The sequence below is a fragment of the Didymosphaeria variabile genome, assembly GCF_027946475.1.
Source record: "Didymosphaeria variabile strain IMI 356815 chromosome Unknown scaffold_9, whole genome shotgun sequence".
Classification (NCBI taxonomy): domain Eukaryota; kingdom Fungi; phylum Ascomycota; class Dothideomycetes; order Pleosporales; family Didymosphaeriaceae; genus Didymosphaeria; species Didymosphaeria variabile.
The window spans coordinates 302,860-326,926 of record NW_026611628.1 but is presented as its reverse complement, the minus strand read 5'-3'; the positions used below and the strand labels follow the sequence as shown (position 1 = coordinate 326,926).

At 52.5% G+C, this 24,067-nt stretch overlaps 6 protein-coding genes across 6 annotated transcripts; 5 read left to right on the top strand and 1 right to left on the bottom strand.

Annotated features, from left to right (window-relative positions):
- Nucleotides 1–2,395: 2,395 nt before the first annotated feature.
- N0V89_011407 (uncharacterized protein) lies at nt 2,396–4,783 on the top strand (the record flags this gene model as incomplete). Its single annotated transcript, XM_056220138.1, has 2 exons — nt 2,396–3,480; nt 3,535–4,783. 2 exons carry the CDS (start codon nt 2,396–2,398, stop codon nt 4,781–4,783), a joined length of 2,334 nt encoding a protein of 777 aa, XP_056065441.1.
- A 1,035-nt stretch (nt 4,784–5,818) lies between these two features.
- Nucleotides 5,819–7,515, top strand: N0V89_011406 (uncharacterized protein; the record flags this gene model as incomplete). The annotated part of the gene is made up of 3 exons (XM_056220137.1): nt 5,819–6,024; nt 6,080–6,614; nt 6,667–7,515. The coding sequence occupies 3 exons, from the start codon at nt 5,819–5,821 to the stop codon at nt 7,513–7,515; spliced, it is 1,590 nt and encodes a 529-aa protein (XP_056065440.1).
- An 873-nt stretch (nt 7,516–8,388) lies between these two features.
- On the top strand, nt 8,389–10,495 carry N0V89_011405 (uncharacterized protein; the record flags this gene model as incomplete). Its single annotated transcript, XM_056220136.1, has 5 exons — nt 8,389–8,700; nt 8,809–9,204; nt 9,352–9,687; nt 9,853–10,299; nt 10,352–10,495. 5 exons carry the CDS (start codon nt 8,389–8,391, stop codon nt 10,493–10,495), a joined length of 1,635 nt encoding a protein of 544 aa, XP_056065439.1.
- Nucleotides 10,496–12,354: 1,859 nt separating this feature from the next.
- N0V89_011404 (uncharacterized protein) lies at nt 12,355–14,754 on the bottom strand (the record flags this gene model as incomplete). Its single annotated transcript, XM_056220135.1, has 1 exon — nt 12,355–14,754. One exon carries the CDS (start codon nt 14,752–14,754, stop codon nt 12,355–12,357), a length of 2,400 nt encoding a protein of 799 aa, XP_056065438.1.
- A 286-nt stretch (nt 14,755–15,040) lies between these two features.
- Nucleotides 15,041–16,665, top strand: atg6 (Vacuolar protein sorting-associated protein atg6; the record flags this gene model as incomplete). Its single annotated transcript, XM_056220134.1, has 2 exons — nt 15,041–15,149; nt 15,200–16,665. The coding sequence occupies 2 exons, from the start codon at nt 15,041–15,043 to the stop codon at nt 16,663–16,665; spliced, it is 1,575 nt and encodes a 524-aa protein (XP_056065437.1).
- A 2,735-nt stretch (nt 16,666–19,400) lies between these two features.
- N0V89_011402 (uncharacterized protein) lies at nt 19,401–21,829 on the top strand (the record flags this gene model as incomplete). The annotated part of the gene is made up of 7 exons (XM_056220133.1): nt 19,401–19,522; nt 19,643–20,000; nt 20,450–20,832; nt 20,883–21,114; nt 21,174–21,233; nt 21,292–21,603; nt 21,659–21,829. 7 exons carry the CDS (start codon nt 19,401–19,403, stop codon nt 21,827–21,829), a joined length of 1,638 nt encoding a protein of 545 aa, XP_056065436.1.
- Nucleotides 21,830–24,067: the final 2,238 nt, after the last annotated feature.

The following is a 24,067-nucleotide window of genomic DNA, read 5'->3' as shown; positions in this document are numbered from 1 at the left end:
TGCGCTTCTGCAGTCTGCATATCAGTCGGCAGGAGATTATACTTGGCAGCTGGCACTGGCACGCTCCCATGCCCCGTATTGCCATTTGCGCTACGAACATTGTGAAGAAGTTTTGATTACAACAAGGGGCTTGTCCGAATGATCGTGACTACATCCGAATTCCGACTTACCAGCCAAGGGTAACTCGAAGGATACGAACCCACACTATTCTCGCCATCAAAGGCACTTTTCACAACAATCTTCGGAAGGATTCGACTACACCACCTCGGCTCTTCTTCTGTTCTCGTGTTCCAAGGAGATTTCCGTGGTCGCTCATTCGTTGGATCACTTCGAATTCAGCGTGCAGATTGACCCCATGACACACTGATCACCATCAAGGCGTAGCCCGACGCGCTTGCAAGAGCTTATCCGGATAACGCAGCACCCATGAATGAGGTTTACCCTTGCATGGAACACGCTGCTAGTTCCCCTCCCTCCAGTCTTGCCACGATTCGGGGCGTAGTTCTATACACTCCAATCAGAAACCGTGTGCAACATAGCCAGGTCAAGGGCGGGTTGAGGCGAAGCATCGGAGTCTAGAGGGGTCGGGCATAGTAGACCTTACACCTGGGGACTTCGTGTTTGTCAATGCACCACTCGGGGACATTCCTTTTTTGGGGAAACGTGAAATCGACCTTTGACTGGTACAGGGTCTTGGGCAATGGAAAGAGGAGGCTTTCCCGTTTCTAGAACCGCACGTCGGACGAATAGATAGATGCAGCTATAACGCAGGAGATACAATGAACCATGTGGTCATGAGTGGACTGCAATTTGGCACAGTGGTGCAAACAAGACTCGAAATCATGTGCACAAATGCGCAAACCCACATCAGTGCACCGGCGTAAACAACGTGGGCGGTTATCTGTTCGCCACCGATGTCTCAGTTGTGAAGTCGTTGCAAGACCGAATAAAGTTTGCTAACGCGCAGACGTGCGATGCATGTTTCAACGAGTGCGCAAAATCGGGCACGATGCCGCTCATGTTGCGCGCCTTTATCATCTCGCGTGGCAACGCTCGAGCAACGGTGATCGGGCCCACAACTGCGCCGCCGGTGCGGTGGACTCCGCGGGCTGCTGCCGGGATTCCCATGGCCCCCACACTATCCGGTGAGCACTTGTTGCACTCGCCACAGCGAAGGAACGGAGCCATACGTAGCCCGTTTTAGGGGACAGATGGCATCTTAGTTCGAGGGCTTTCGCAGAGGGAGAGGATGGGCAAAGCTCCTCTTTTGTATGGGAGCCCTCTTCGGCTTATTGACGAAAGGCCCGAGACCTCGAACCCCAGCGCGGGAGTGCGACATGGGTGCTGATGATGGCGCAGTCGTGAACCACAGCCTCAGGCACGCCAGAAGCGCTGCTGATCCCTGCGCCGTGTGCCCACTGGTGAGCAACGTCAAGCGTTAGATGCATATGCAGCGTTTCCTTGTAGGGTTCACCGGTCCAAGCCTCGCGTCTCAGAGCAGACATGGCGAGCAGTGTTTGGACGCTGGCAATGCACCGGCCGCGGGGAAGTTGATCACCGTTACCGCTCTTTGGCGCAGTTTTTGGGAGGGTTTTTTGCTCGACGGTGAGGAAGTGGCGGACTCGCACATTCGCCACGAAATGCACACGACGGCGTGCAGCAGCGACGACACGGCTTGCGTCTGCAAATCGAGCAGCCGGGTGACGCAGGCACGTCTCGCGCGGTATATCGCGTCGAAACGGCGCCGCGACAGCGAATAATAGGATTCCCTCGTATTGTGCATCTCCAAGCCCCATCGTCAATAAGTCAGCGTTAGCCCCATCGAGCCGTCGCGGCTTGGCAAAATAGGCAGCAACCTGACGAGGTGGTCGTCAACTTCTCGAGGCCGACCACTACCTTCCTTTCCCTCCCACTCCATATCCTCTCCTGCGTCCGCTGCTTTGCGTCAGCTTGTGTCCTGAGGCTTCGTCACCTGGCTATTGCGCTTTATCCGCCCTTGCTCGTTGCATTATCTTCCCGTGCCGCAGCCGTCTTACGCTGCGCCGCCCTCATATACGGACACCCCCCACTGGAAGTTGACACGCTTGCGAGCGCCCTTCAAATCCACCCAGAACCTCTGGCAACTCCCACGCCTTTTTTGTCAATCGCCTTTCATCCCCGCTTCACCTGGAACATTTATGAAGGCGTGACTTCCGGACCACTCGACGGCTCTTCCTATAGAGCCCGCCCATTCGGATTGCTCCATCCTCTTTCGTCCCGATCCGGTAGGGCGGCCTCCATCCGTGACTCCCAGCTGTCAAACCAGACCTGCAAGTCTGGCGCTGGCGTGACTCATAACCGGATCGTCACACAGAGAGTTGCGAGCTGATTGTACTTGTATACAGTCACAGCCATCATGTCGGCATCCCACTCTCACCCCCGCCGCCGTCCTCAAAAGGCATCATCCCCAACCATCTCGACCCATGGAATGTCATTGCGAAAGAGCGGTACTTTCCATTCACCAAAGTCGATTGCGTCAGATGTATGTGACTTGGACAACCAACACTACATGCCGCGTCGCTCGCCAACATCCCCGGAAAGCTTGGAGCAACTGCTTGAAGACTCCAGTGTACGTCGGGTCCAAAACTTACTCGACGACTTCGACAAGAGGGTTGCTGGCCACAAGTCGTCGTCGACTGGCTCGAGCATCCTATCTGACCCGGAGGTCCTGCCGGTTCCCGGCCTGTTCCTAACAAGCACGAGCCTGGAGGCCACCCACATGGATGTTGACCCTAAACCGAAGACCCAACAAGCTTCGCATGAACACGCATCCGACAGTGGTCTTGGTACCAGTGTCGATTCAAAAGACGGTAAGGCTCGGCTGCACGATCCCGCCTTGCAGGGTCCGCCTTCTGACATACATAAAGGACAATCAACTGCTCGCGAGTCCATCAGCACTTCTGTTTCCTCTTCACACGCTGCCATCACGCGTTCCTTCAGTGCACTTGGAGGCTCGGAGGAGAAGCACACTTTGAGTGACTATGCCTCGGAGCAGATTCGCCAGTATATTGTAGAACCAATCCTCGCTGAGGAGGCTCTGAAGGACTTTCATCCCTTGATCACCGACGTTCCTCGTCGGATTGGTGAGAAGAACATTTGTAACCTCCGCGACCTCGAAAAGACTTTGATCTTCCTGGCACCGGTAAGTGGCATTCGATATCTATCTGAGAGTGCAGAAGCTTATTGCATTCTTCGTGGTTTTAAGGAGCTCTCGGCAACTCCGACATCGTATCTTGAATTCTGCGAGCGATCAATTCAACTCTTGCATGCGACCGTCGACCGACTCTCTGAACAAGACCAACGACTTCCTTCCGACCGCCCTTACACTAACAACTACTTTCTCGATTTGGTTGAACAGATCCGAAGATACGCAGCAATCATGGCCGCCACCCGCCGCAAAGAAGAGAGTGGAGAAGAACTCGACGAAATGGACTACTCTCGGTATGCTAATACGCCATTCGCTGTGGCTATCCGCACAACGCTAATTCACCGAAGTGATGAGAAGGTTACCCTACGGGGTGGGCTGAGCCATGATGGCCGCCCTGTTGAGCTGGTCCGGGAGAAGAACGGCATGACCATTCCTCTTGCTGAAGGCGCCGACAGTGTTGCTACCGGATTCGCCAGCAAGCGAGCCTTGTCGGATGATGAGATGGACGTCGATGAGGTGACGCGATCCATGGCTCGTCGACGAAAGTCTGACAAGGCTGGTGACATCATGCACGTCTGCCGTGACTGCAAGAAGGAGTTCAAGCGCCCTTGCGATCTCACCAAGCACGAGAAGACGCACTCTCGTCCCTGGAAGTGCACTGAAGAGAAGTGCAAGTACTTCGATCTTGGATGGCCGACCGAGAAAGAACGTGACCGTCACGTCAACGACAAGCACTCCAATGCTCCTGCGCAGTACAAGTGCTTGTACCCACCTTGCACATATGCATCCAAGCGTGAGTCCAATTGCAAGCAGCATATGGAGAAAGCACACGGTTGGGAATACGTCCGATCCAAGAGCAATGGCCGAAAGAAGCCCCATACAAGTGAACGGTCTCCACCAACTCCTCTGACGCCATTCCTGGGTACTCCTCAATCAGCAACTCTGTCTACACCGATGACACCCTTTGCGCCTTCTCCGTCTGTCCCGTTGATCGATAACTTCGACTTCAACAATCCTTATGGATTTGGCACTCCTGCCCTTGGTGTCAACGGCTTCCAGCCAGACTTCCGCCGGGACTCCGTTACAACCAACGGATCGGCGCTTACCTATTCATCCGGCCATTCTCCCACCGAACCGACTTCTTTCGAGGATGCAGTGACTCCTGAAGATACCGCTATCAACCACAATGATATCTACAACAACTGTGCGCTTAATATCAACACAAACTTCACTGGTGTCTTCCAACAGCCTACTCCTGCAATGAGCACTGGCTTTGATTTCGAGCCATTGCAGTTCCCAATTACAACTGGGGCGAACAATGTTCCTCACCTATCTCCAAGCGGACAGGCTGACATGACCCTGTTCTCACCTCAGATGCACCTCGATGAGGGTTTTGGCGAAGGCATGGACACTTTCACTGCTCCGACCGGTGACTTCGAGCTGTTTGGCGATGCTGCTCCATCTACAATGGGGCTTGGTGGCACCTCTGGCTTCTTCCCTGACATGAACAACTTTGGTGGCCAATTCGACAACATGTATGTCGAGCCAACAACCACGTTGGACGACTTGATGGGAAACTACGGTAACCAGCAGTAGGCTGCCATGATGGTTCTCCAGCGAGCATTTGCATACTTCATTTTCTCAATTTTTTCAAGTAGCGACGGCCTCTTATCATTCAGGAGTTTTAGGATAGGCCTCATATGCGATGGTAGGATGAGCTCTTACGAGAGCATTGGCTGATGGAATATTCGGGTTTGCCGGGAGCTGGTTCTCAACGTGCGATTGCATGAGAATAACAGAAAATCCACAAAAACAAACGATCTTTGTTTTCACGGGTTCACGGCTAGTATAGATATCTTTGGCTCGTTTTGATCTCCCCCCTTATCTTTTGCAGGCTGGGTTGAGATCGCCAGATAGTGTACAATACAGAAAGTGTGGAGGACTCTACTGTGCCACTTTGCACTGACTTGACCATTGTAAGCTTGTAATGACTCAGCCAGATGCGAATGATCGGAGTCGTCCTTGATAGCTCTAATCCCTGGTATCCCCTAGGCTAGTTGATACCTGGATTGACTGAAAAGGAAGATCAGGTGCGAACTGCTCGCGTACTGTTTCCTAGGGTGCAGGGTAAGACAAGATAGCTTTGGTCCACTTTCGTCGCTCGATGAGTCGGTGGATCCACCACTGGGCGGGCGCACACGCGCAGCAAGTCCGTTCGAACGCATGCGGACTTGACGATCGATATCACGCCCATTGGCATCCGAGGGTCCGTTGGGTTAGCGCCAATAGCGCTCCGTCTGAGCTGAGACCAATGACGGAGACGGACTCCACGAGCAGACAGGGGGTGCAATGCCGCACGGGCGTTTCATGTAACTAGGCATGCCCCCTCCGATGCCGTCTGCTTGATCTCTTCAACCTCGTCGTTCTCTCGAGGCGGAGCCAGTCCTTCCCTTGGACATCCAGTCACTCTCTCACAACCTTCGGTCCTTTGTGGCCACGACAATCCTTACTGGGAACACGCCGGCCGTGTACCCGTCTACAAGCTCATCGAGAGCATCATCGAACGCAAAACGATTCGAAACACAATCCCTATCACGCGTGCGCAATTTCGTCATAGCAACTACAAGCAAGATGTTGGGTTTTCATCGCAGGACGAGGAGTTTGATCCCCGTGAAGGATCTCGCGAAGTACGATATGGTGCCGATGAACGAAGAGGAAGAGGAAGAAGAGATGGATATGGAGGATAGCGACACACTGGTTGATGACGTCTCTGAAGCTACGGATAAGACGCGCTCAAGGCAACTTACTCTGATCTATGTCGTGTTCCTTGCAGAAGCGTATGTTGCGATCGGCTGTGTGGGTACAGGGTCCAGAAGCTAATGCCAAGTGCAGTATCATGGCGTCGTCGCTCCAGCCACAGCTGCAGATGTTGGTCTCCGACTCCGACTATTGCGGCAACCTTTCCACGAGTTACCTGAGGAGCATCCTCGATTGCGCGTATGCCTTCGGAGGCACAACAGGCCTCTTCTGGGGTTACATGGCAGACCGTATGGGCAGGCGCCGCGTGACTTTGATGGGTCTCTGGATGATGGTCGTCTGCTGCCTAAGCATGGGATTTGCGACCGATCTTGCGAGCTGTACTCTCTTCCGCTACTTTGCAGGACTTGCAAGTTCGACTGTGGTGGTCACGACGCTTACCATGATCGGAGATTTGAGTAAGAGCTTTGAAGAGCGTGTTCACAATGTGGCTCTCCTACCGTTGATCGCACTATTTGGCTCAATCGGTCCCATCATTCAGGGCATGGTTTCGGAGAGCTTGCACTCGCCTGGTGCAGTCTGGGAGAAGTTTCCCATCTTGGGGTCGCAGCTTGCATGCGGAGGTCTCGTGCTGTCCATTGCACTGGCCGCTACATTCTTCCTTCAAGAGGTATACACCGACCCATGAACCACAGCGTATCTCAAGTACTAACAATGCTTAGACTCTTTCTCTTGACACAAGTTCGTCACGCATGGACCTCGACTGCGAAAAGGCCGCTTTCTTGTCTGAGAACGACTCAGATGCCCCAAAGATTGCCGTGATCGACTTTGTCCGTCCCGAGCCCATCACCATTAACCAGTTCATGCAGGCGCCTTCATTCCTTGTCCTACTGGCCTCCTTCTCTCTGCTCTCTCTTCACGCCTCCGTTTTCGATGTCGTTCTGCCCCACCTTGGTCACCAAAGCTCACAGGACGGTGGCATGGGGATCCCATGCCAATGGCTCGGCCTTACCGTTATGGTCGTCAAGGGCGTGGCTGGCATCACCATCAAGCACGTCGTTCCTACAGCAGTAGAGAAGTTCGGCCTGCTCAAACTCTACCGCTCGACCTCGCTGCTGTTCCCTGCCATCTACGTCGTCACCCCGCTTCTTGCTCTTGCAGCAGCTTCGGCATGCTCAACCAACTTCGTGGCTGTCACATCAGCCATTGGTCTCCTCACCAAGCATGTCCTCACCGGTGGAGCCACTGTTCTTGTTACGCTTCTTGTGCTGAACACGACGCCTGACGCATACTCAGCGGGCACTGTGGTCGGTATCATGCAAATCGCCAACCTCTTCAAAGCGCTAGCGGTGGCAGTCAGTGGGGCCAGCTTCTATCTCGCCGATGACCTGAGCGTCTCAACGACCAACCTCGCACTGTGGACTTGTCTGATGCTATTCGGCAGCTGCGGAGCTGCGCTGGCATACTTCGTCCGCGAGAGACCAAGCGTGGAGCGTGACTTTCCCAGCGAAGTTCTGTGCTGGGAAACATGCTACGATGCGGACGCAGAGAAGAGCGAGTTCGACCCTTGAAAGTTTCCTATCCTGAATCGAGAAGCTCACATTCCTTTGGACATGTATCATGTCATCTACGAAATCGTTGGATAACTACGCCATGCTACACCTTCAGCCGGTTTTTCTCATTGTTTCCAGCACAATCCTTGGGCACATGTGTGCGCCCTTTCTGTTGCATTTCGACAAGCTAATTCGGCTTCGCGCCTGATTTGTTCTGCGTTCTCTTCACGTGTAAATTAGGCATTTGAGGCGACAAGAATTCTGTCTGCCTGGGAATACGAAAGGGGATGACCAGCGACCAGCATCCGGCATCTGAAACACGCCAAACAATGCCCGTCCGGGTGTCATCTTTGACACAGTCGCGGAAACGGTTGGTCGGTGTGCGATGCAACGTCAATGAAAGCGGCGGATAGCGGGTAGGACCAGTGTCCTTGTGTATAGCGGCCAATATATTATCATTTCACCGTTGCTAAGGTCTTCTCCGCAGTTCTCCGCACTGTGCGTATTCGTTGTGGCTGCGACGGTGTGGCGCGTGCTTGAAAATGGCCGGCCCACAGTGGACTTGAGTGGCAGGTCTGGGTCTTGCCAAATTGCGGGACAAGATGCAGGATGCAGGGATCCACCTGCCGCAGCAACATGCCCCTTCAGGGCGATGCGCCTGCAGTGGTAGACTAGGCTCGCGACCTCCTTGTTTACGAACGCGCTCTCAAGCTCACCGTTTCTCTCCTCACACCTCCCGCCCGCCGCAATTTAAGGGTCTTTGTTTACACCTCCCGCCGCCCACCCACCCCACCAAAACATCCACAACGCCGCGTATCGATAAACAACAGGCAACACCACCCAGCGCACATCGCACCCCGTATAGACTCTACTCCCTTCTCGCGCGCCGCCATGTCGCTCAGCGCCACATACAAGGCGTTCCTGGCGAGTCCCTCGTCCGGCGCGCTCGCCGACAATGCATCGCTGCACTACATCACTACGCTCACAACCATCAACGATGCGCCGGCCATAATCAAGCACTTCACGGTGCAAGAGAAGTTGCTGAAGCAGAAGGAGCACAAGGTGCTAAATGCAATTGAGAGCGCCAATGGCGGGCTGTGCGTCGATCTGCAGGTCACGATTGAGTTTGTCCAAGGCGGTGGCGCGTACTTGCCCGGCCTGGACGACAACTTCGTCTCCGACAGGACGGTGACTTTCCCAATGGTACGTTGAAGGGATCCAGCCCTCAAGGCTTAGTGTCCTGTGTCACCCGAGGATCGGCACTGAAGGCCTTCACACTCTGTGTCTACGAGGCTGACGCGAGCTACGCAGGTCCACATCGTCCATTTTGAGGCGGGGAAGATCACCCAGATCCGCAAGTACTGGGACCAAGGCTCCCTCCTCAAGCAAATCGATGTCATCGGCGCACGCGCGCGTAACTGGCCGATCCGTGATGGCAAGGACCAAATTCGTCTCATTTCCTCCAGCGCAGCGAGCACAAACCAGTCGGAATCCACTGAGCCGTCCCGTGGCCGTGGTCACGATGAGGTCTCAGTCCGCCAGCGCCCCGCGCGAACGGCGACGAACAATGCGATGAACGATCCCCATGCATCCCTTTCGCTCTTCGAGAACCGACAGCCTGAGGAGGAGCGCGAATATGAGTCGCATCCGATAGCATCACGAGCGCAATCCGCCAAACCTCCAGCCCGTAACCTGGGCGAGTTATTTGTAAGTAATGGCTCTTGCATCCGGGCATAATTTTGGGTTGAGGCGGCCTACAAATAGCCCATTGCCCATCCAGGGCTAATACGCCGTTCTCGAATCGTTTGCAAAGCTGCACAAACTTGTGACTTGAGCTGACCACATGTCTGACAGGTCGGAGAAGATCCGGGCACGCCCACACCCCACAACGCTCCTGGTATTCCATCGAAAGCTGGCGGCGGCAAGAACTTCAAGCCGAACCGTCTGTTTAACGAAGACGACGAGCCTGCGCCGACTCCCATGGGCATAAAGACCAGCTCTAAGAAGTACGACCACTTCGAATTCGGTGATGGCGAAAACGAGGACACTCCCAAGGTTCGCGGAACGGCACGACCTGTTAACGTGAAGCACCAGTCCCAGTGGGATTTCGAAGATTTTGTCACGCCGGAGAAGACAAAGCCAAAGGTCCTGAGCCAGAACCAGCGGTCGATTGGATGGAGTGATGATGAGGTATGTTTATTCTTCAAATTGAAATCTGCAGTGGACGGGGATTGGCAGCCATCCTTGGGCAGCACATGTACGATGCGATGCAGTCTCAGAGGTCGTCGAGATCTCGTCACCCACTCTTCTGGTTTCTCTCGCGCGTTCTTGGGACATTTTTGCTAACCTACACAGCAGCCGGATGAACAATCTCCAGTACACCGTGAGGTCGTCCACAAACCGCGCCGCGATGCAGACATGCACTTCGAATTCAAGGATGACGGAACTCCTGATCCCAGCCGACAGAAGCAGGCCACGTTCAAGGGACGCCAGAACAACAACAAAGGTGGGCTGTACAGTGACCACATCATGGGAGGCGATCTCGGTAACGAATTCGACACACCACCCAAAGGCGACACCTTGGATCCTCTGAAGGACACACACCATATTCAAAATGACATCCGTAAGAAAGACTTCGGTGCTCACTGGGAGATGAAGGATGATAGCCCCGGAGGTCACAAGATGCCCGAGAACAAGCTTACCCAGAATCAGCAAAAGGTGCTGAAGACTATGGATGCCAACTGGAGTAACTACGAGCCCTCTCCGCAGCAGCAGAAGATCAAGATTGCGGGCAACGGCATGGTACGTGTCAATACAGTCCTCTTCAAACAGTCGTTGCTAACTGGACGCACAGGGTGGCCGCAGCAACGCCGCACAATGGAACATGTTCGACGAGGACCCGGAGATTGCGAAGAAGGAGAATGCCGGCGTCAGGTCGATGGGCAACGGCATGGGCGGGCGCAAGGGCGCGACGAGCAACTTCAACTGGGACTTCTAGGCGGAGCAACCTTGTCGCAAGCGCCGGCGGCCTCGACTCGCGTCCTTTCCTTGTAACGAACGGTGAGCACGGCCTTATGCGATGACGATATCCCACTTACGGCCACGACGAGCGAGTCCATTGGCTGGCTTGTATTTCTGGCGATTATCTTTTTTGTATTATTGAGGCGAGAAATTGGAAAGGATGAGTGAGCGGTACAGTACGATACGATATCGTGTAGCGAGGGCTCTGTTTGATTAGATGGCATGTGCTGTAGTCTACGGTGTATGCATATGGCCATTGCTTGCTTGCTTGCTAGGTACCTACTAGTGTATTAGCGAGATGGAGTGGAGTGTAGGTTCTGCTTGCATACCAGCCAAATTTTATCTTCTCCCTGAGTTGGAAAGGTGATAGAGTGTATGTTTGATGAAATCCATTTGTCCCGGAAACCCCGCTCGAACATGACGAACGGCAAAGACACAAAACGTGAACCCAAAAATCGCAAAAAGCCTCTGCAAAATCATAGGTGCCAGCAATCCCTTCGTCGATCTATCTGCTCGCATTGACAAAAATTACTTGATGGCGTTTACTTACCAGCACCACTTCATTCCTAATGGACTGTCTTTTCGAAGAGTATATACCTACCTTGTCGTCCACACGAAGCTTCGGCAGCTCGAAATCCGCTCGCTCTCCGCAATGTCTTCGTCTTGTTCTTCCTAGGTCTGGGACGGAAAGACATACCTGGATTCGATCTACACATGCCATCCAGCAGAAAGTGCTTGAGCTCTCGTCTTACTTGCAACCTCGCAGCTCGCTCCTGTGGACTAGACTGGACTGCGGCTCTTGCCTTTGCAGTTCTTTCCCGTTGTTTATTTACTTCCGCGCTCGGAAAAAGGAGTGTCTGTGTAGATGGGGGCTGCATTCTTTACTTGGGGAGAGAAAGGCGTAAGGGTGGGGAGGGACTTTGTGAGGGTGTGTATTAGGCATAGAGTGTTAAGTTCGTGGTGTAAGTGTAAAGACAACCATTGCGAAGATGGGCACGTGGAGAAGACGCAGCGGGGTATACGGTGTGTTCTTTACTTCTCTGTGCAGTTATATGGAGGAGGAGGAGGAGGATGATGCGTATCTACTTACTCCATTGTAACGTCTAGCACGACGACTTGACTTGTGGACTGCTAGTTTTGTAGATATAGAGCTCTTCCCGAGCTCTCCACGCTGAAAAGGATAATAATAGCACTCTGATTTTTGTCCTTTGGGTCGTGGAATGAAGCTACTTGTGGAGAATTCTAGGCTTGCTGGTGTCGTGGCGGATGCCGGAGTATATTATACAGACTGAGTCTACTAGATATTATAGATAGAACTCGTTGGTGAGACGGGACTACTCAATTAGATAGAATTTTTCAGTCAGCTGGAAATTTGGGATCGAGCCTGGGTTGTATCAGAGATGTAGGATCTGGCTGTCTAGAGTCAAAACTTTGTTTGGAGCACATTGTGCAAGCCTAGGATGGTAAGGATGCAGGGTCCCAGCCGGTCTGACGCGATGTGCGTGGAGAAGTGCGAGGCTCGCGATAAAATTGTACTTGAATGGGGTTGGTAACCCTGGTATTTGGTATGGTCTGGTACAGCGTCATTACATGACAACACCTCACTACGCTATCTTCAAAGCTCAAGTTCGACGCTCTCATGTATAACTGGATATCAATTCCGAGTGGCATACCATTATGCCGACTGTGCCATGACACATTCTGAATTATATACACTGCATCCTGACTATTCCGACAACAGATGATCGTATGGTATTACACTAGTATGTGTAACACGGTGCCCACCTTCCCGACGTACAACACATGATTCTATCATACGCCTCTCAACAGCCCTCCTCACATCGCCAACTCATCCTCACTCCCATCCCCAACGTCATCCCAGAACCTCTTCCTCGCCACCTCCACCTTCCCTAGGCTCTGCCTCTTCCTCGCCACCGGCGTCCCCTTCCTTGCCCACGACCGCTTCACCTGATTATATGCGCTCCGGCTCATCTTTCCCGTGCTCTTTGCGCCTGAGGAGTGCACCCCCGCCGCCGTACGCTGCGGCGCGGATGTGGGCGTTTTAAAGGTAGGTGTGGTAAGGAGGTTGATTGGTGGGTCGTCATGGTCGTCGAGGGGTTCGCGTTTGATGGCGACAAGAGGTGTGGTCGGGGTTTGGGTATGGAGTTCGTCGGCTTGGTCGAGAGTAGGGAGGGGGGAGGATGCGCGGACATGGATTTCCTTGGGGTGCGGTTGGGTCATGTGTGTTTGAAGGAGGGCGGGTGCAGGAAAGGTTTGTTTGCAGAGGGGGCAGGAGGGGAGGGCTGAGGATGGAGGTTCGCTAGCGATGAGGTCGACGTCAGAGTCGGAGTCCGGGTCGGCGCGGTAGGTGATGCTGGTTCGGGACTTGTTGGTTGACTTCTTTAATACAGAGGATGTGGGACCTGCGGTTGGCCTATTCGTAGACGGGGTTTGTACGTTGGTCGTGTTTCCGTTCGCCTTGGTAGCTGCTGCCCTGGTGATCTTCGTCGGCGACGGTTTGGTCTGGTGAGCACTTGATGCGATGGTGACATCCACCGTGGGCTCACGAGTGACTGTGCCTTGCAGGACAGCCTGTAGTGAGGTTTCCTGGGTGAGGTTCAGCGGCGTTTCTGGGATCTCTCGAGCATCGTTCAGGTCTTCGTCGGTGTTCCCACCTAGTGAATCTGCCTGAACGTCACACATCGGACCGGTGTCTCCATACAGGGACAATAGATCCCTCTCGTCTTCGTCGAAATGGCCCCCAGAAGCGATAATGTTCTCAGAATTTTTGGAAATAGGCTCTTCGTTTTGTTGCTTGTCTTCGTCATGCCCGAGCGAACTTGGGGTAGGTAGATGTCGAGCAGCTGCAGGTGAGCTGTGGGGTTGTGGTCTTCGTTCCTTGTTCAAAGAAGTTGACTCTTTTGGTATTATCTCAGCATCATTTTGAATCCCGATTGACACCAATCCCGATTCCCCAGGATTCATATTTGCAGCCTTCTCTCTCAGGACATTGCGCCAATGCGCCCAGAACCTATTCTTCTTCCAGTTCTGCCAATGCGGTCGGCTATTTATGATCTCCGCCCACGGACGATTGTGCAATACTCTCGACTCGATAATGTACTGATCCTCTTCTGCGGTAAAAAAGCATTTTTTAATTTTGGTATACCGTTCTTGAGGAGATTCGACTGTAAGCTGATCGTTGTTCAACATGTCGCCGCTGATTGAGAGTTCGCTCGCTAGCTCCTCCGTAGCTTGAGTCGCGTCGTTTTCCATGACGAGAGGGATATCTTCCCGAGTGCTATCGTGCCGCTTGGGTTTGATGTGTACACCTACCGCAAATAAACGTCGCTTCTTCCGTTCATTCTGAGGAACAGGTACCGGACTTGGTTGCGTAGCGGCGGGTATTTCTGAGACCACAGGTGGAGAGGGATGATAGAGGCTGGGTACGGTGGCAGGCGCAACCTCGCGAGTGTCTAGAACAGGTGTGACCGGTGTTTCGGGCTCTTGCAGGAGGTTCAATTGTGGAGATTGGAGCGATGGTACGTTGGACAGCAAGCTCGAAAAGATCGAGGCCACGGCTTGTTGGACGGCTTGCGCGGTTTGCGCTTCGAAAGCTTTCCGTGCCTGCTGCCCAGCCGGTGTTTGAGGGAACTGGACAAGCTGTATCAGGTCCGCGGCTGGGTTCGTAGAAGCGGCGAGCGTCGCTTGTAGCGTCGCGTTTGTGGGTGTATTCGGAACAGGTATGTCGGTCTGACCGTTTGATCGAGCGATAGGGGAGACATGCTGATGCGATGCGCTTCCGTGTGGTAGCGAATTCAACTTGAGAGGTGCAGGTTCTGGTGATTGCGACGGCGCCAATTCGTCCCTCTCGTCGTGGTCTTCCTCTTCTTCTTCTAAATTCATCTCTTTGTCGTTCGCGAACATATCGTCCACGAGCTGTGTATCGTCCTCTGCGGGCATCATGGTCCTCCGTTGTCGTCCCAGTCGGTTTCGGTATTCCTTGTCCAACTTCCTCATGTGCCCTCTGTCCACAACAATTGACCCGTTGCCGCGCATATCCACCTCGTCGCTCATCATATCCGGCATGGCACCGTATTTTGCATAGATCGAATTCCATTTGTTCTTCAGCCATTCGCTGTTCTGTTGCTTGCCCTTGATGTATTCTGGATTACTCTCGTCCACCTCGTCGACTCCGATGGACTGCAGTATGCGCATTCGTTTCGCCGGCGGCTCCATGGCGGGCGATTCGAGCGCTGTATAGCTCGTTGAGTTGAATGAATGTTGGGTGGGGGTTTATTGCTCGCGGCGCAAAGCATCAAGCACGAACGCGATGGCTGGGACGCGTAGATTCGCGCGGGGGCCGCTAATTTAGAGCTCGTGCACCGGGAGCCCTGCAGATGATCTCACAGGTGCACCTCCGACAACATCGCTCAAAAGTCAAAAGCAACCATACACGACTCAGGGCCCGTTTTGCGCATGAACTTTCCTGACGGTTGGCCATATCTCTGAATCTCGAGCAAACATGGCCAAAGACAGGCGGCCAGCATTATCCTGCCAGCAATGTCGAAACCCCATAGACATCGATGCCTCGATAGACCAGCTCAACCCTGCTGCCTTCAAGCTTCTCACAGGTAGGTTGGATGCATGTCCTTATCCTTGGATTGTGGCTCACTTCTCATAGATTCCACAGTCCCAGGACAACAACAAATAGCAAAGCACACGCCTACCCGCCAGTCCCGACCAACATACCCCTCTTCTCGCCAGCAAACCTACGAAGCCGCCATACAATCCGCTCGAAATCCGACCTTCCGACGAAATGTACCTCCCTCACGGCACGGCCAACATGGCGCACAGAACACGGCAATGTCCTTCATCAACGTGGACGTATCTGAATCCATGATGGCAACACCATCTTCACCGCCAGGCGCATCGCGGACACCAGAACGTCCGGCATCCGCACAGTCGACTGCTCCAGAGTTGACACGACGAGCAAGTGCAGCAGGGAACAGTGGCTCCATAGGCGGAGGCAGCCTCGCAGACGCCCTCGAGACCACAAACCGCATGTTCGAGATCCTCTCTTCGCGCTCAGACATCGACCACCCCATCTGCGTAGAGTGCACGGAGCTCCTGATCGAAGGTCTGGGAAAGCGTCTAGCAGTCGCGGTAAAAGAACGCGATGCATACGTCCACTATCTCCGGGTCGCCAACACCGACGTGCCCAGCGGCGAAGAAATCAAAGCCGCAGAGACAGCCCTCAAGCAAGCGAAAAAAGCCGAAACCAAAGCCCTCGCTGAGCTAGAGAAGCTAGAAGCGCAGAAAGCAGAGCTTGATGCCGCGCTCGCAGACGAAGAAGTCCAAGCCCGCGCTTGCGACAAGGAAGAATCCGCCTTCTGGCAAGACCGCAACGCCTTCGCCATCACACTGAATGAGTTCCAAAGCGAGCGCGACGCACTGTTGGTGAAACACGCGCACGACACCGAAGTCCTGCGCCAGCTCCAGCGCAGAAGCGTATACAACGACACCTTCAATATTACGCACGACAACCACTTCGCCACCATCAACGGCCTGCGCCTCGGCCGCCTCAACAATCCATACGTCGACTGGCCCGAGCTAAACGCCGCATGGGGCCAGACATGTCTCCTGCTCGCCACGCTGGCTGAGCGTCTGCAGTTCAAGTTCAGCGGGTACGAATTGTGTCCCATGGGCTCGACCTCTACGATCATCCGCCTCGAGCACAAACCCGGCCCTTCGACTGCAGATGCGCGGAACGCGTCCTCCCCCAGCGTTAGCAGACACAAACTTGAGCTGTACTCCTCAGGCGACTTCCCCATCAACTTCGGCTTCACGCACCGTAAGATCGACGCCGCGATGGTCGCCTTCCTCGAGTGTCTCCGCCAGCTGGGCGAGTTTGTAGAGGCCCAGGGCCCGCACACTGCAGGCGGACTGGGAGGCGTGGGCAACGGAGGTGGAGGGATGAGCTTGCCGTATGCGATCCGGAAGGATAAGATTCACGATCAGAGTATCAAGCTGAGCGTGAGTAAGGATGAGGCGTGGACAAAGGCGTGCAAGTATACGCTTACGTGCTGTAAGTTTCTGCTGGCGCATGCGAATAATGTGGAGAGCAGTGCTGTGAGGAGGGGGAGGTAGGGATTGGAGTTGAGTCGAGGGGAGATGGACAATGGCTAGATGCATAGCTGTCAACGGCCTGTTACGAACTTAGATCAATGATACCCAAACTTTTTTTCCTTCCTGCAGATGTCAGTTGAGTGCATCCAGGAACAGTGGACAATGCTAGGGACAATCTATGAGTATATCATGTATGTATCCAGAGCAACGTCCCTCCATGCGTAGCGGAAAACCCACCGTGCCGTAAAATTTGACGGGTATTTTGCGACTATGACTTTGCACACACTTCAAGTTTCACTAAAATTATATATGATTTATATACTTTGGCCCTTCTTGAAGATCTAGGGCGCCTCTTGCTCATTTATTCCGTTTTATATCGTTGCTACCACTATGAAGCCCTTACTACTCCATGATACTTAGAGACAGTCTCATCAAGCCTTAGAACCTCGCTATAGTGCTAAGAAGTTATTTTCAGCCTTATACTGCGCAAATTCATGTAAGGCCGCTACCGCAGGCGGCACTTCCGATCGAACCAACTACTAATTTCAGCTAGTTCACAACGACCCCAAAACCTAAATAATCATGACGGTGTTGTTATTCGTGATAAATGCTAGGTCTGTAGCTGTGCGGAGTCTTCGCGGGTGGGCCGATCTCAGCTCCCCAGCCTTGCGACCCCCACTCAACCTTTGCCATGCCTCCGGTCAACCAACTCAACTCTTTGGAAACAATGCCTACTTCAATAGTGCTCTTAGAAACTCAATCGACAATTCCAGACTTCAATTAACCAATATTGGCTGAGGATTTACCATGTGGTTACCCAGCCATGCTTTAAGATCAGCCAGAATAGTGTGCGGAGCTGGCTGCCCTGGTGGATGTATCATCTCGTCGAATACCTGCCACTCGTGGTCGAGCCACGCATGGATTACATCCCTTTCAAACTGGCTGAACGTTTCTTCGTGGATGATGGCATGCCCCGGCTGGCTTGTCGTTGCCTGCAGTTTATTCCCGATCCGTTGCAGCAGGGTTTCAGCTCTTGAGAGGAGATTCCAGCTCCATCCCATCACTCCACCGTTTGGTTCGATGCCGGCGAGAGAGCGGCATTGCTTGACTAGGTTGGCACATGTCAAGAACCGTACAGTTGCATGCATTTCCTCTCTGTAAACGATGTGACCCTGGTTGGGCTTGTACACGCCTTCATCATTCCATAATTCGGTCTGGGGTGTTCGATATCTTGAGCCTGCGAAAGAATAGAGCGCGCCCATGGCATGAAAGCCTATTGGGTCCTCGATTGGGAGGCGATCTAAAAAGGAGCGTTGTCAGCAGAGACTGTAAGAAACAATCCGGCAGGCGAAGACTTGCGATACACTTACATGAATTGCCCACTTTGCGAATGCCCGCATCACCACCAATTACCCAGCTACTTGTCCAGCTTTCCCCTGCTAGCGAGAAATTGCGAAATCCCACATCGTCAAATTGCAACCATGTATTCAGTTTGCACATCATCCACACCAGGGCAAATTGTGCAAGGGCATCTTTCGCGTTCCCGCCGCCGGCATCGGCATGGTAGCCCGAGAACCAGCATTGCTCGAGTCTTGTACGCTCGGGCTGAGGACTTCGCCAAACAATTGGCCAGAAGTGATAGCGATGTTCGTGAAGAGACAGAGCTTGGAAGGCGTTGTCAATAGAAGGGCAAACATCTGAGTGCACGAATTCGAACCCCCAATGCCCGATATGACGGTGGGGTAAGGGAACGCCAATGGAGCTGACTGTGTCCCAGACCGCGCATGCCGTGATACGAGCTGAATGTCTGGCCGGATCCAATGGCTGTAAACCAGCATTGCGCAGCGCAGGATTCTTCCAGCTCTTGTAGATTTCGTGCACGCGGTGGAGTTCGTGCCTTTGAAGCACTCCGACCCAGCCGATAAGATCTGCAATGCACCTGACTGCAAAGGCGCCCCTTGAGAATCCGATCAGAATAATCTGATCCTGAACGTCGGCGCTGTAGTTGCGGCAGATGAAGTTGTAGGCTTCCAAGATTATCTGGTCGAGCCCTGAAATATGGTCTGTTAGCACAGCCCGCTCTGATGAGCAGATCTGAAATGACTGAATAGGTATTTTCGAACCTTGTCCGACGGTTTGGTTATAGGCGTTCAATGGATTCCGGTAATCCGTGCCAATTCCGGGGTGGTAGTAAACTACCTGCCGATTGCCGTCATCGTCTATTGGTACGATGCATCGTGCTATTCGGGTTACATTAGTAGGAGGATTATTTTCGATGTATTCAGAATTTGATGTCCCGTCGCAACAGACGATAATCTTCATGCTAACTCACAGTCGATGGACACCCTGACCGGGGATGCGACATTTCTTATTAATACCTATGGTAGGCAGGGCGGTTCGCCAGATATGTCCAGATGCGGCCCATGCCAATATGGACTTCACGAAGTTGCATAACCGGCTGCATGGTGACAAGTTTCGGCGAATCATCGGGCGGCGAGACTAGAACCGGTCAGCGTATGCAAGTGTGGCCATATGGCATACATGTACCATGTGTTGCCTTGCGATTGGTAATATGTCTAGCGAACCCATGTCGGACAGCGAGCAGCCGGGCGGTCCCTTTCGGCCTTGAAAATGATAAGCTGTGTTCGTCAATGCCTCAGCCTGACCTCGATCCTTCGTCGTCCGCAACACAAGAGCGTTAAGATCTTTGGCATCACGATCCGGGGAACGAGGTTGGGGATATCGTTTCATGCGCGATGTGGCCATGGTTTCCCAAGCAGTCGTCTAGTGGGACCATTTCGAGACTTCTGTCCCATGGAATAAAGCCCTTTCCGAAAGGGTCGTATACGCTTTTCGAGCCGGAAGATGTTGAAGTTGAGTTCGTCCGTCCTTGTTCATACATGACCAAGTGTCTCCATTTCTGACGACGCCCCATTTCCCTTTCACGTTGCTCAGTCATCCGCAAATCACCGTTGCTTATTTGTACATGTACATGTAGCATTGTGTTCATCCATGACCTGACTGAAAACCGCGACGAGGCGTGGAGGTTGACGGAGTCGAATGATCCCTGGCCCAAGCAGCTCCTACCGGGCCAAGTCAAGGCGCGGATTGTCGCCTTCGGATATGATGCTGGTAAGATGGCGAAGCTAGGCGACATGCTCGACTCGGAGAAATTGGAACAACACGCCAAGGAGCTCTTAAAAGACTATCCGTTCCGTCTCTCTTCAACATCTCCGTCTGACGCACTGCATGGAGATACCCAGGAGACACAGCCAGGTCTCATCCAAACTCCAGTCGGTATAGAACGGTCCGTCATCTTCGTCGCCCACGGCTTCGGTGGTTTGGTGTACGAACAGGTAGGTCCAAGGAACCACCTGCATGGAACGCAGCGATCTTCTTTGCCGCCCGGCTGACGCAAGCTTCGCAGGCTCTTGCACTTTCGTATGGGCCTAATACGGAAGGGAGGAGTCGACGACACGCAGCGATCCTGCTTGATACGCCCCATCATGGTGCTGGATTAGCAGAGTGGGCCGTCATTTGTGCTCAGCGCCTCGGAATACCGTGCGCAGCCACGGCTCAGAAGCAGGACTGGTCGGGTTTCAAGACCCAGATAACGAAGATTGATGACATGCAGAGACTATTCCGATCCATTATTCGAACACAGGTTAAAGTAAATATCGCAGCCTGCTACGCAACCAGATTCGTTCCCAAAAGCAAGTTGGTGAGTGGCCTTACAGCCAACGAAGCATTGTGCCCTAATTTCTAAGGAGAGAGACCAAAAAATAATCTCTGACTGACTCCATAGTATCTATCTGCGGAATGGGCCGTCCTCCCCGATTTCGAGCCAATCCCCATCGACAAGAGTCATTTCGAGATGACAAAGCTGATTGAAACAGACCCGGCCTTTTCTAGAATTGCGGAATTGCTCAATAAACGGGCGGAAGAACTGCGTTTGAAGAGTGTCGACGACGAGGAGCTACCCTCACCCCGGGACCCGCTCAGCGATATGAAAAAGATCTTTGGATATGTGAAACCGCAACCGCAACCGCAACTGCAACCACAACCAAGTATCCAGGCGGACACCTCTGCGCCAGGCAAGGCCCCTCAAGAACCGGAGGATAGGCATCCGAACGTCTTAAGAGATAATATCACTGTGCTCTATGACAAGGGTAAGGAGAGCACAATAGAGTTAGAATTTCCCATGTCTCAGCAACACCCAGCTAGGCTGATATCACCAGTATTGTCTTCGTGCACGGATGGAACGGACACCCAGAGACGACTTGGACACATAGCGACACCAAGTTCTTTTGGCCTTGGGACCTGCGGAAGCACTTTCCAGACGCTCGTGTAATGGTTTACGGATACGATGTCGAGTTTTCACCAAACATGCAGTCCAAAGTGATCGAATTGATCGAAGGGCCAGCTATAACGCTTATCCGTAGTCTTGAAGATCGAAGGCAGAAAGTTTTTGTAAGCTCAACTCTATCGATGGAAACAACCAAGGTCAGAACTAATCTGCAACTGTAAAGGAGCAATACAGACCCCTGGTGTTCATTGCTCATAGCTTCGGCGGGCTGGTTGTTAAAAAGGTGAGTGATAGCCCTAATAGTCCAACCACAGTTGTACAGTTCTGATCCGTCGAAACAGGCGCTCATTCTTGCTTCGGAAACACCAACCGAGGCCGACCCCCGTCGTAGTATTCATACTGCGGCAAGAGCCGTCGTATTCTTCGGAACTCCTAATGCTCACAGCAGCTTTAGCAGTATGGCTCAAGTCCTGCTGAACATCGCCAAGATGTCCTTCACGAACGTGCCTCCGAATTCTGTATATGCCCTCAGGTCTCTTTCAGACGAAGTTCTTGCTCTTACAGATCGTTTCCGAAGAATTGTTTTTGAGCTTATTTCCCTGGTGATATATACCTGTGTAGAAACGAAGATAACTCCGAAAGTAGGGGAATTGGTAAGCTAGATATCTATTCAAAGCTCATCCCTCTACGATATTAATAACGTTTTAGGTCGTTCGCAAGGATTCCGCCGTCTTCGGCTATCCAAATGAGAGAACGGTGTTCATTAACGCAGACCATGAGCATATGGTGAAATTTACCCACGAAGATGACGATGGCTACAAGAAAGTGCGGGATATAATTCAAAGCATGGAGAGACGTGTTATCAGCGCACCTAAGTAGTTCATGATATGCTCTCTTCCTCAGTCTAACCTGAGTGGTCACGTAGATCGAATACAATTTTGCATTCACGTGGAATATGCAGAAACAAATTATGCCAGCCATCCTTCCTCCATGCTAATTTAATATCTATAAGAGAGGCGCTAGCTCTCTTCTACCGTAGGAAAGCCCTCCTCACCCTCAACAGTACCCTTCCCGCGTAATGCCACCTTTATAACGCGTAATAGTCTCGATAAGATACATTAAACACGTGGCAAGCTAGTATCTCAGCAGCTCGTTCTTACTAAACAGCGATCCTACCCCAATAGAACAGAACACCACCACTACGAGGTTTTGTACTTCAAAAAGACGAAGTAATAACAAGTAATACTCTTCTATTTCTGCTATTAGAGAAAGGTAAATATCATAGATACGTGGCGAGCTAGTATCTCTTACAGCGCCCCGTACTCTCAGAGGCGTGTATTACCAGGACCTCGTTTTTACTAAACAGCGATCCTACCCCAATAGAACAGAACTCCACCACTACGAGGTTTTGTACTATAAAAAGACGAAGTAATAACAAGTAATGCTCTTCTATTTCTGCTATCAGAGAAAGGAAAAAACCTATAGAGACTCGGTGATTGTGCGACGTTGTGAAGTGTTTGGTATTCTTAGCGCGTGTTCCTCAATCGAAACGAGCTCCTCGTAGATAGTCTGTGATGGGCTGTACCCTCGTACAAGATACCCACCCGTTGATAGAATTGCATATCATGATTGCAAAAAAAGATATCATACGGCGGGCGCATCTGTCATATGCAGAACATTACAACCTTTTTAAAGGGATATGAAGGATAACATTCTAAACTCACCTCTATATTACCTATGAACTCCTAGAAAAACTACATAGATTTTAGATCTTTTTAAATTCTTACGGTATTATGTTATATTACTAGAATGTAGCCAGTTGAAGTTAGGATAATAGCTAAAGCATATTAGGGGAGATTTTGCGAGCGTGCTAAGCTTTCTCCGAATTCTGCATCTAACAGATTGTTACGAGGTATTGCGGTTGTTTGCAACGTCATCGGTCGAAGTAGTGCAAGATACCTATCCGCTGAAGATAATGCACAACAGCGACGGCTGTCCGTCGCCGTGAGTACAGATAGTACAGTGTAGCCCTACTTTATCGGAAATTCATGTCTTCAAATCAGCTACATGCTACCGTCGGCAGCCTCCTTCGCCCGTGAGTATACGCGTCGCATTGTGGTCGGCAAGTCGCACTAGTCGAACTTCGCTCGATAATCTTCGGAGACAGCGGCGGCCTCCGTTAAACGCGAAAATGAGGCTCCTGCTCCCCAGCACTGGAGTCAGTCACGCACAACTAACTTCGACTTCCGATCCCCACAAGCGGATCCGCTAGCTATGGGTAGTGTCCTGTCAAGAGGTGTTGGTCGACGGGCGAGACGGTCTTCTCCTGAGCCGCTCAGCTTCGATACTCTGGACCTTCCGCCAAAAGGTGTCACGAGTCCCATGGTCGGTGCGGAAGGCGACACGGTCCCGGTGCCAGACCGCGCTTTCAAGAGGTCACGATGCTCATTTGTAGTGTTGCGAACCGTGCCCACGGACATTGTCGTGTCCGCAGCCGCTTGCGATGGTCTGGTGACCGAACCTCAGCCCCGTCGTGAATAGACATTGTCGGCACAAACGTTAGGCCGTGAATGCCCGCTGCACGCCGCGCAATGGCGTCTACGATTATTCAATCAGACTTTTTTTTCGTAGCGCGTCCTCGGGAAGCGGTAGGGCTAGCGCCGCGGATTAGACGCTCTAGGAGCGAATTTGCGGGGTAACTATTTTTTTTTAGGTTGTGAATCTGGGGAGAAGCTCAACATGGTCCTCTGTGATGGTGGAATCGATGACGGCACGTCATTGCCGTGTAGATTAGATTGCGTGGCTATACGCAACGTCAGCGACGCAACAACTTCCGAGTCTTTACAGACAGATGGCAATTGGTGCCAATGGAAAGACAACGTCGATTGTCCTGACCAAATTATGCCAGCACTCGTTATGCCGAGAGCACTGCGCTCGGGTAGTTTGCTGGCGCTGGGGCTAATCTGGTTCCCGAAAGAGAACGCTGGCATGAATGAGCACGATGCATCGCAACACAAGGCGGGGAAGGTTTCGAAACGTAAGAGGATTCTCTTACTTGACGAGAAGTCAACCACGCGCAAGTGGAGCCTGCGCAGCGGATCCTTTGCAGACAAAGGA